General features: G+C 36.7%; 1 protein-coding gene across 6 annotated transcripts in view; it reads right to left on the reverse strand.

Annotated features, from left to right (window-relative positions):
• Positions 1-12,559, reverse strand: part of OSBPL5 (oxysterol binding protein like 5) — a 125,748-nt gene that overhangs the window by 42,046 nt on the left and 71,143 nt on the right. For all 6 annotated transcript variants that reach the window (XM_087716976.1, XM_087716993.1, XM_087717006.1 and 3 more), the window contains 4 exons: positions 8,487-8,643; positions 6,509-6,582; positions 1,767-1,847; positions 754-855 (listed from right to left, as the gene is read on the reverse strand). In XM_087716976.1, coding sequence (XP_087573102.1) covers positions 754-855; positions 1,767-1,847; positions 6,509-6,582; positions 8,487-8,622 — 393 coding nt within the window. In that variant the 5' untranslated portion in view covers positions 8,623-8,643. The remainder of the gene's footprint in view (positions 1-753; positions 856-1,766; positions 1,848-6,508; positions 6,583-8,486; positions 8,644-12,559) is intronic.

A 12,559-nucleotide genomic window follows, 5' to 3' on the forward strand; every position in this document is an offset into this window, starting at 1 on the left:
CCCTCAACCCCAAATCAGTCACATTTAAACAAGAAGTGCTCCCTTGAATTCCTACAGTCTCTCACCACTGGCCTAAATGAATGTGTGTATCTGTGCTTTTGAGTTATTCTTGGCTCCTGGGGATTGCCTGGCCAAATCCATGCAATTTTCTTGAAAGTTTATTCAGAAGTGATTTGACACTGCTTGCTTGCTAGGGCTGAGAGATAGTGACTGGCTCAAGGTCACCCAGCTGGGTTTGTGCCTAGGATGGGATTAGAATTCAGTCTCCAAGTTTCTAACTTGGTGCCTTAACACTATACCAAACTGGCGGTCAGGTAGATATTACTGTTGGCTATTTTTGTTATTTATGGTGTGTGTGTACGGTAGAACTGTAAACTGCTCAAAGTTGACTAATGATTGGAATGGCATATAGGCACAACCAAACAAATTGTGTTTTTTTAAAGGAAAAGATGGGAATAAGCTATACAAAAGGAAAGACAATCTTTGTTAAACAATTCAAGTATGCTACCAGTCCCACTGATAATATTTTTCCTTCTTTTAAACTGTGCTTCATCTCCTGTTTTGCCACAAAGAAACCTTGGATATGACCTCTATCTTGACTGTGACTTCAAAAAAAAAAAGCTTGTTTCCCAAGAGGGCTGGTTTTAAAACAGTAAATAAATTCTGGGTAGAAAGCGGTGGGTGAACTATAATGTACAATTCTAAAAACTCCTCAGTTACATATTTTTAAAATGACATTTTGCATCAAATTACCTTCAACCAATCTGCCATAATGACCACTCGGGGATCTTTCAAAGCACTAAAGAGCTGCTTAGTGGCTTTTTTCTTCTCCTGCCTGTAGTTTTTTTTCTGGACCTATTATATCATAGAGATAAAATATCAGTCAGGAACATATTTTTTCTCTCTTTCTACTACTGGCAAAAAGGGAGAAAAAGCAAAGAAGATAGGCTATGTCCCCCATTTAAATGGCATTCCTCTGCCTCCAGAAGCAACTTGCTGAAAATTTTTTGCAGCGTTAAATACAACAGCAACTGGGTTCCATCATACCCCCCCTTCTCTTTGTCTGTAAAATGTTTTTATTTTCGTATTCGATTCATTACAGTTTTATAGCTACTCCAACCAAGGGCAACTTATTGGGAGGTCTTATTTTCAGGGAAACAGGGTACAAATGGAGTATCAATGAAGAAGTAATATTGGTAGCAAATCCGTTCTCCCAAATGGACTTCTTTTATTTTGCTGAAATTTAGCAAAAACAGCATAGTGGTCACATGACTATAACTGTGGCTTGGTGGTGGCAAGAACGTTCAGATATAGTGAAACTACAAATCCCAGTAACCTAGCAGTGGGGCCAAAGATTAGGGATGCTAGAAGTTATAGCTTTAACATTTACAAGAGATTTTGAGTTCAATTCCTGAAATTTCACACTCAGATAATACGGATAGAAAAAGCACTTTCTTAAAATCCTTTAAAGACTGGAAAAAACTGGATTAATTAATCTAGTGAACAAGGCAATCTATTTTAACTCATTTTGGGGATATATAGCAAAGTCTAAAACATGCAGAATCCAAACTGGAATCAAATAAATAAAAAAAATCACAATTATGAAAATTTGAGAATAAATGCAAGGCTATTTTAGATATTAGTGGACATTCGCTGACAAGGCTATTTTGCATACTGTTTTGAGCAATCCTGCCTGTCTATCTATCCATCTATCATCTGTCAATCAATGTGGAACAAAGGATGCAGCTTAATCTTCTTCCATCTACCTTTAATGTTTCCTTTTTGTTGTTTATTCCAGTAGGAGATACACACTCCTTATCAGACCCGTTGCAAAGTTTGTGCTCAGTCTATCAAAAGAAGGAAAAAGAAAAGACAGGAATTAGATAAATATGAAATCGTTTTAGAAAAGAGCTTTTTTATGATGGTAGGAACATTTGTTACTGAAACACAGAGAGAATATGGGCACTCTGAAATGGCTACCATGGGAAAGAGCTTCCGATTTAGAAAACATTAACTATAGATGGATGTGGATGTCACAAAAACCTCATTTACCAGATGTTAAATGGGTAAATTTATTCCCTTCCACAACTGTCATCCTGTCCCTCAATGCATGCTGCTGCTGCTGATTACTGATGATTTAATACATTAACTTATAACCAGTCACTTGTGACCGGTCAAAACGGAGCCCTCAAAAGCTACTTATGACCCAGTTCTGAAGTTACAACGCCACCCTCAAAATCATGTGACCATGTTTACCACTGTTATGATTTATGACTATAATTGCCAGCTCAATTACAGTTGTAACTCAACTCATCTTTCCACCACGGGGAGAGGAATGAGCACTACAACAATAAAACCCAGATTTTTAGAAATGTCAGGAAAAAATATTCAAAACATAATTTGCATATTATATGTATGTATAGACAAATTATTACAATACAGTTTTTAAGGAACAAATTGTAACCACATGAGATTATATTGTCCACTCTTTCTATTGCACTGAACGAGACTGTATATATTTTCATCAAGTCTATCTTTGGTATCAGGAACACAAGTTTTTTCCAAAGGCACATAAGAATCTCTTTTGCAATGCTCAAGGAGTGACGTAGTCACACTTTTTATAAATAGATTCCAATTTGTTAACAACACATTAATATTTTTAGGTCTTATTACTAAAAACTGATTCAAAGTATGAAGAATATTCAACCAACCAATACAGAAACACCACAAATATAACCAAAATATGTGTGTTAGCATGCCATAATAGTACATATCTCCAATATAATAGGGCAGACATCTAATTTTTGGGGGGACAATTGCCCTCAAGTTAAATATCCAAAATATCACAGGTAGTCCTTATAAAATTACAATTGAACCTAAAATTAATATTGTTAAGTGAGACATTTGTTAACTGAGATTTGCTCCATTTTATGACCTTTCTTATGATAGTTGTTAAGTGAATCACTGCAGTTAACATGGTTAAGTGAATCTCCCCCATTGATTTTGCTTGTCAAAAGATCATCACATGACATTGGAACGCAGCAGTGGTCGTAAGTATGAACCAATTGCCAGGTATCTAAATTTTGATCACATGATCATGGGGCTGGTACATAGGTCATAATTGTGAAAAATTTTCCAAGTTCCTTTTTTTCAGTGCTGCTGCAACTTTGAATGTTCATTAAGAGCACTGTTGTAAGTCAAGGACTACCTATATTTTGATGAATAACCTCATCTTAAGGTTATAATAATTCTATTTAACATCCCTTCTCAATAGTATCTCATTTTTATCTTTGACATAGGGGGAGAAGGAAACAAGATTTCCAAACAAAACATTGGACTATAGCCATCTACTATTTTTTATTTTCTAATCATGCCTCTGAAATCTGCAAGTGACCTGCTGGAAACTGGCCTGTTTAAAGCTATTATGGATTGACATTACATTTGAAAGTCATCTTTAGAAATGAATGGAGATAAAAACAAAGGCAATAAAAACATTTACTTTTAGATAGAAGTAGTTTTATGGAAAGAAAATCCAGGCCAAAGATTTACACACACAACATACACATAACAAAGATAACCATGCTTTGATAACCACAAATGTTCCTATAATGTTTGGACTCTAAAAACCAGGACTCAGGGAAGAGATGATAAACATTTTGTTCTTAAAATCATACTTGCCTAGATTCTCTATTAACAGAATAAATTGCCAACAACATCTGACTTGGCTTGATAGCAGATATTAGGGCCAATGCAGTGCACAGACAGACGTTAACTCATAAATATAAACAAATATCAATATTCATGCTGAGCTGCAGTTGTTGTTATTTGCATTCTGTTCCCACAATTCACTGAGGAAAGAGGCACAACTGCAAGGTCATTTTGTTCCAGATTGTCTAGCTTTGCTCTCCTCTCCAACAATGCTGGTAAAGAAGATGAACAACTACAGTAATCAATATACCATATTTTTCGGAGTATAAGACACACTCCCCCCCCCTCCCCTTAAAAGTGGGTGAGAATTTGGGTGTGTCTTATACACCGAATGTAGTCCCACCCTACCCACCAGCCCCCACCCGTTGGCCTCTGCCTCCCAGAAATTTGCCTACTTGCAGCAAACAGCCTGTTTCAGTTTCAGTACAGCCTGATTAGCACAAGCAGCTGATTGTCAGTTGGATCGGCCTCCCGACCATCAGCTGTTTCTGGCTGTTTCAGGGATTGCCATTGCTGCCTCCGTGCATCCCATTTTCAGCCTCCATGCGCCCTTGTGTCTATTAGAAAAGTGGATAAGAGGCAAAAAACATTCTCAGGCTGAGGGCACCACTAAAATTGGCCTTTGAATAATATCGTGGGATTGCCTTCCCCCCTTGGCAGCGTAGTGGTTAGAATGCAGTATTGCAGGCTAACTCTGCTCACTGCCAGGAGTTCTTCACCGACTCAAGGTTGCCTCAGCCTTCCATCCTTCCAAGGTGGGTAAAATGAGGACCCACTCTGTAAATCGCTTAGAGAGTCCTGTAAAGCACTATATAAGTCTAAGTGCTATTGCTATTGTTTAATGGGACCATCACATGTATTTGATTAAATTTCGTTTACATTTAATTTAACATAAATCAAATCTCTTATATTCTCCACTTTATTACTTTCTCTTTTCTCCCTAAACTTATTTCCTCTTCTTGTACCTGAAAATTACACTTTCGTTTCAACTTGTAGAGGTTCAAAGATGGAGCTTAATTCAAAGCTTTTGGGGAATGGAGACTATGTGCCCCTCACGCAGATAATTTCCATTATGCAAAATTAAAGTTTGTTTAAGCTTCTTTATATACGTAGGAGAAATTTTCTTGTGGTATTTTAAAAAGCACAGCAACTTCCTCAAAGATCAGAGCATGATTTAGTGGAAATATTACACATATAAACAACACATTTGTCTGTCTTGTTTGTGTGTGTGAAACTAGTGCAAACCCAACCATTACCAGGGCAGGTTGGTTTCTATTATACATCAAGAATAGCCACAATCAATTTGCCCTTTAAACAAAGCTCCAGGAAATAGTGACAAAACACTGCAGCTAGACAGGGTGGGGGTGGTGGGGTGGTAAGTGGTTGTAAGATTGTCCCCTCATAGCAACAGTCAGGAAATTGGTGCTGAGGACCCAACACTGAATTTTAACGAGCAACAAAGCCATTTATAGTGTAGCATTTGAACACACAAACATTTATACTATGGTTACAGAAACCTCCAAATCAAACATGAAATAATGATTTGAAGTCAAGCTGGTATATGAATATGGACAGGGATGTTCTCTCTAGCTGCGTCGGGTGTTCAAGTGAAATTTAATTCAGAATGACTCTCTGACCATGACTTAATTTAAGTTGGATTGTTTTGGGCCATTAAACTGCAAATGCAGAATGTGTAAGATTTGTCCTGTTTCAATCCTCTGTGTGTTTGATTTGATGTATGAATCTCATCCAAACTGGTTCACCACAATGAATACCTGCATAGCCTTAGTACTTCTCAAACAAATGTCTGGGAAATTCTAACAACCAGGGTCAAACTAAATCAAATATTTCAAATTAAAATGATCCCCATGCAGAAATGTTTAGATTTGCTCACCATTACAAACATTTTCCCCTGCTCTGGAGAACATAACAAACCTTTAGAGCTAGGAAAGGGGATGCATTCACATTTGTACAGGTAGTCCTTGACTTATTACTATAACTGAATCTGGAATTACAGTCATAAGCCTTGCTGGTCATTAAATGGGTCACCATATAACCACTTCTGATTTATGACATTTTTTTCCAGCAGTTGTTAAGCAATTATTAAGTGAATCCATTGGATACAATGCACAATTTTTGCCCCAAACTGGAAGCAAATGTTGATTTCTAGAAAGAAAAATCAATTACAAATTGTGATCATTGAACATGGGACACTGCAAACAGCTGTAAATATGGGCCATGTTAGGCAGGAACAACCAGACCCAGTCATGAAGAATTTAAACTAGCTACTTTATTATTCTATTGCCTAGTTCAAGGCATTGTCCAGAGTGGCAGTTTGCTCCTGGGAAAGACTAGATAAAATTCAGTGGCATTCAGATTTAAGACTAATCCCCCACTTGACCCCTCAAGTGGAGCAATCGCTTTCCTATGGTTGCCAACTGCCCATAATGCAATCAGGTTACCACATGGGATGTCTGTGGGTGTCAGAACTTTGAATCTGGGTCATAAGTAGAGCACTGGGGATGTCCCTTGTAACTTCAAACAGCCACTAAGTGGCCAGTTCTAAGCCAAGGCCTGACTACCTGTACTGTGCTTTGAATTGATGATCAGATACCCTTGAATGTCAGAGTAGATAATAATCACACCCAAGAATGACACAAATTCCTTGTCTGTAGTATAATGCAACAAGAATTTAGTTATAAACACAGGAAATTCTCTGTATAATGTCAGACATTTTATCCATTCACAGGTCATCTTAATCCAAGTTTAAAAAGCAAGAATTCTCTGTAATCATCATTACCTTATTAGCAGAGTTTGGTGTCTGAGGAATCTCATCCTTCAGCATGGGCAAACTATTTCCTTCCATGTCTTTTCCTGAAACACAACATTCATAAAAGCTTTGTTTCTGAAGAAATCAAAAGCAGATTTCTATAGAATGCTACCTTTGTATTATTGTGTGTTTTTAAATGTTTTAGGTAACTGCTCATAGTAGCTTGGAGTCTGGTGGCATATAAATTTAATTTCTTAGAAGGACTGAGCCTAGAAATCTCAAAGCTCCATTCCCAGCTATCCTCTTTATCTTTTCACCCTGCCTTCCCTTCTGCTTTAGATTAGCAACTTGGTAGTTCTTACTGTCATTATTTATCTTCCGGAGAAGTACTGCTTAACATTTTTCTGTTAAACCCAATGTTTCAGAGAGATAATGGTCTCACAATGCATATTGTTTCTCTAGCCAGTAAAAGCTAAAAGCAGAAAAACAAAATAATCTTTACAATGCAGTCTCTTGGCCATGTTTCTGGGTGACATCTGTCAAGAGACTTCAGCTCTATTTATCCTCTTGGGAAAGCAACTTCATAAGAGATAAACAAAATCCAACTTTAACTTAAAAAGAGAAATAAAAGGTAAACTGTAATAAATATTACGTTTAGTTATTAAAATATAAAGTTTTACTATTGAAGTATATAGATATTGAGTTGTCTTGACCAAAGACAACAACTAAACACAAAATCCACAAGACAATGCAAAATGAATACTACAAGAAGACCACCACATGGTAAGGGTGTGCAACAAATGAAAAATGACTCTTTAAAGAGATTTGAGTACAATCCAATCAGTTATATCAGATTACAAGATTCTACAGAACAATTATGACTTCATGTATGTGTAGTTCCTATCTTTATACAGAGAAATAAAAATCAGGACACAATAAGGCTTAACTAACATTACACAAATAAATACAAATCAGAATTCTAATATATTTTTCTGGCTATACATGTGATTGATTTTTAACAGATAAATTAATTCCTAAAGCAAAAATAATCTTTTTCCTTGGTTTATCCAGCTTCTGGTAGATTCCAATTTTTAACAATAGCTCAGAAGAAGAACATTAGGTGTCCCCCTTTTCCTAGGTCTAACACTCTGCTTCTTCTTCCATACCTCTTCCAATTCTTTCTTCCAAGTCCTCCCTTTCTTTTAATAAGGACTCAAATTTAACCATTATTTTTAAAGAGCACACATTAATTTCCCCAGTTGCTTTGGGTCAGGATGAGCAGAGACCCCAGCTATTTTATAGTATAGTTCTGGCTACTGTTTTACTCTTTTAGGTGGTTTTAATGGTATGTTGATTTCCCTATATTTTTGCCATACCATTTCTTCTATACCCAAAATCTAATAGTTTGAGTTTGGTAGATATATAAATGTTCTAAATAGATACACAAGTTTATTTTTGTTCCTATAAACCTGGCGAGTATAATTAATGGATCAAGGATGACAGGAGCCCAAACTACACATATCTGGATGGGCATAGGATGTCCAAGACTGAATTAAGTTCCTAGAAGATTTGCAAGAGTGTAGCTGACATAATTCTTAAAAATAATCAACAGGATGAATAGGCAAAAGGTAGGCTTCTCAGATCTACTGAGTTTCCCGCTTGTATTTACCAAACAGAAGTATGTATAAAAAGGGTGGCTCAAGATGATAGATCAAAAAACACTAAGTACTAAGTTCCTGAAAACATGATCAGGACTATCTTGGCCATGTCAGAAGCTGGAGCTTATGGACAAATCCTTTCAAATACAAAACCAGTCTTATTTCTCGCCAATATTCTTTGAGCAAGTTAGGAAAGAAAATGTGTTTTATTGGTGCCATCAAATCAGCAGGAGTTGGAAATTCTTCCAGATCTACTATTGCAAAGTACAATAACTGCTCAAAGGTCTTGATTTCTCATTTCCCCATCTCCACTGTATAGCCCATTTTAAAATCCACTGGAACACACTCACCTGGGCTAATGGGATAGATCTCATTATCAGCCGCAAAAAACAAGTTCCGGGTCAGCTTGCGAGGATCAATTTTCTGAGGCGTAGATGCAGCAGGACAGAGTGAGAACCTTCGCCGAAAAAAGTTTTCTTCCTTCATGGCATGTGCTGTAGGGGTTTTCTGAAATTAAGAGACAAAAACAATCACATGTAGCTTCAATAGCCTAGTTGGGATTTTGCTGTTTATTTATTTTTTCTTGCTTAAATCAATCTATTTTTAAATTAAAACACTGCATTTTTAAATACAGAAATGAACAAATAAGTATGACAAATATGCCAATGATGGAGTTTAATATTTTTATTTATTTTAATAAGTCAGTATTACATCTCAACTAAAAGTCTATATAGTGTCTATGGAGATTCTCAGTCATTCAGGTCATGGTTGTCCCAAAGATGCTTTTTCAGGAGGCAACGGGACTTTCTTGTTTTTTCTTTGAAGATACTTCTCATCCAAGAAGTTTTATTTAGCTCTGACTGGATGGTGGAGACATTCAGTCAGAGCTGAAGAAGCTTCTTGGATAAGAAGCAAAAAGTCTTCAAAGAAAAAACAAAAAAGTCCAATTGTCTTAAAAAACATACATATCAACCATTCAACAAAATGCAGCCTAAAATTAATTTTGGTCAGCAGGTTTAATTTAAAGTACACTATTTGGTCCATGCCTGCTACCCACATCAGGAGCAATCAAGATGCTTTTCCTATCTTCCATTTCTGCTTCTTATATAAGTTCTTGACTGTACAGTCCAAACTAGAAGTAAATCCCTACTTTTCATAAACCACAGAGAATGGTTCTTTGAGCTTTAAATCACACAGATTTTTCCTAAATATTTCAGCTCAGAAATTTTTTATCAACCCATCAGGAAGAAAAGACTGGCCTGGTTAAGTTATTCTTTTCTGAAATAATCAGGTATTGATTATTTGGTGCCCACTAAATACATCAAGTTCAAATATTTTGGCCACCAAACAAGAAGAGAGTAAAAGACCCTCATGTTGAGAGAAAGACAGAAGGCAAAAGGAGAAGGGGAAAGGAGAGAATAAGATGGTTAAATACAGTCATCGACACAATGAACATGGATTTGGGCAGATTCCCGGAGACAGGTAGGACAGGGGAGCTGATATATTGTGGTCCATGGGGTCACGTAAAGTTAGACGCAACTTAAGAGTCTGAATGACAAAAACAAGAACAATATATTTCAACAATAAAATCTGATTAACATTTATTTAAAAACAACTACAATGTATTGCTTTGTTTATCACATAAAGCCTAATGTCTGGATGTCCATATTGTGTAAAAATGTCATGCAGTGTTGTGGTCCACTGGCAGCCTGCGGAGCTGGCAGCAAAGTTGGACAGTGAGGAGGTTGAGGAGGAGCATGGGCTAGTCCTGGAGTCTGGGGAAGGCTCAGACGAGGGCTCTGCATTGGAGGCAGAGATGGTGCCAGGGCCATCTGGGAGTTATGTGCTGCCTCCGGAACCTCCAGAGTCGGACATCACCGAGGCAGAGGAATAGCGGGAACCTATTCCCAGTGCATGTATACTCAGAGCTGCCAGAAGGCAAGAACAGTTAAGACAGAAGGGACGACTCAGGAGTAAGGCTTGGAGGAGATTGACCCCTCCCATTGGACATAAAGGAGGAGCAAAGACAAGTGAGCCTTTGCAGGAAGCAATTTTGTTGTACTGGTTGGTTTACATTCTGAAGCTCCATTTTGACTCTTTGCTCCATGTGGTCTTGCCAAGCTAATTGCCAATTAAGTATTTGGCACCGTTTCAAGGAAGGTAAAGGTGGGTGCTTATCAGCCTTATCCCAAAAGACTTTGGCAGCCCACTGTCGGACTCTTTACAAACTATTTGGGACTCATTACGGGCTGTGAACGAACATAATTCACAGGTTTTGAAATAAAAAGACTATAGCGTCTGCTTTTTACTGTATCAGGAAGCCTAGGTCAGAACGTGCAACTGTTTCAATGTTGGCTTTTTAACCTATGATTCCAAAATTCCTAGGCACTGACTGCGCATTGTACACCGCCCCCCATGGGATGACCTCTAAATTGAAGGAGATGGTATAATGTCATAATTATATAGTATTTACTTTTTTTCTTTCTAATATTTTATTTTTTCTCTGTGTATGGGTGCGGGTGTTTCTATTACTGCTATTGAGGGAGAACTGAGTAAAACCATGTTAGAGATCCTGGAAGGCCAGTCCAGCTAAATTTAATCAGTAGCAATTAACCAAATAGTTATTGGTTAATATCTAATTTACAAGACTATAAATTAAGGATTATTTATGCTAGTTTTCCTGTCTTAATACAAAGAAACAAAACAAGAAAATCTGGGAAATATATTTTCCTTCGCACAATTTTTGCTGCAGTATATTTACCATTAACATGTATGGGATGTTGGGAATGGTTAGAAATCATGATCTATAAAATAATACTCTTCTTACAGGTGCAATTCTTTTACATATATTGCTAAATTACATTAGAGATAAAAATGAATTTCTTAAAAAATATAGGCTTATATTCAAAATACAAATCAGAAGAATTAAGGTGCTTTCAAGAAAACACTAAAAAAAGTTTCATAAAATTAATTAATTTTTAAAGGTGGAGATCTAACACTATCAGTACTCATAATTTTACCAACAGAAATAAAAAAAAGAGCAACCAAACGTTTCACAGTCTTTTATTATTGTGTACACAACAGAGAGACTCTTAAAAGTGCAAGGCAGGAAACAGAAGATAATTCAAACCGCCTTTTGCTAAGCTGTTCCAAAAAACTGACAATAAACCTAATGTGTTCCAGACATTTCAGATATTATTTTTTTATCATGGGATTTATAAAAATGACATTGCTGAGCTAAGCCAACTTTCCGTTTTAGACGTAACAGATTATCCTTCCATATGCTCCTTTTTTATCATAGCTTTTTGCTGTTTCCCATGTGTATCAACCACGTTGCTCTCATGTGATAAAATGCAGAAATCATACAGAAAAGATAGGATCGTGTAGGATCAATTACTGAAATATTGACTGGGTGGTAATGTCAATGGAATAATAATTTTCTTCTCTTCCTTGATACTCCCAGTTTCTCTTAGGTTCTAGAATGTGAGATGGGCTAAAACAACCTCAAACTTCCTGCATTAAACTACTGCTCTCTCATTCAATCATTTTAATAAATTTTGTAAATTTTAAATTAACAGACCTTTCATATGTCTTTTTAGTGGCTCTTAAAAGGTAAATGGGAGAGGTTAATCTGAAGGGGCACAACAAGATTATACTATAATTCACCATGGCTGGCAAGAAGAGAAGTTACAATTAGCATTAATTTCTTCTCTGAAATATAATAATGTTCTATAGTAATTCAGAATTCCCAATGAAAGGATCTTAAAGATACCAAAAACTGTGAACTGCTGTGTATGATGGTGGGAAACTTTTTTTAAAATCTCCAGAGACTGAAAGAAAACATAATTGGGTTACAGTCCCGCACAGAGCCTTCATGTGGTTTGTTTACTATTATTTAATTTACGGTATTCTATTTTATATAGAATCTCACACCTGTCACTGAGCAGCTCACAACTAGTAAAAACAACAAGAAGACTAAATATAGCAAAACATAGAATTGTATATACTATTAACACTCAAACACAAAACATAAACACAGCAGATGAATGCAAGTCAAACATCCCATTCATTATAACCACTGAAAAGGCTCATCTACCAACTCCCAAGCATGGTGCCACAGACGCTCCTTAAAGGCCAGAATGGTAGAAGCCACTAAGAATTTTCAGTAGATTCAACCTGGGAAAGGAGGTCCCACAAATATCACAGTGCTATGCCATTATGAATAGTAAATTCATAAGGATCAGTGTTTTATGGGTGAAACCCATTCTACAGAAAACTCCTTTTGTATGGCCAATTCTGGAACCAAGTGTTCTGTAAACTGCAAAGTGTGGGTTCCTAATCTCTGCACTCACATGGCCCTACAGACCTTTCCAGCCATCACAATTGTCCCTAGTAATTTAGTGGGTTGGCATTCAGCAGTTAG

Source organism: Thamnophis sirtalis, unplaced genomic scaffold (assembly GCF_051295495.1).
Source record: "Thamnophis sirtalis isolate CommonGarterSnake01/CBP01778 unplaced genomic scaffold, rThaSir2_p1.2 scaffold_1, whole genome shotgun sequence".
In the NCBI taxonomy this organism is placed as follows: Eukaryota; Metazoa; Chordata; class Lepidosauria; order Squamata; family Natricidae; genus Thamnophis; species Thamnophis sirtalis.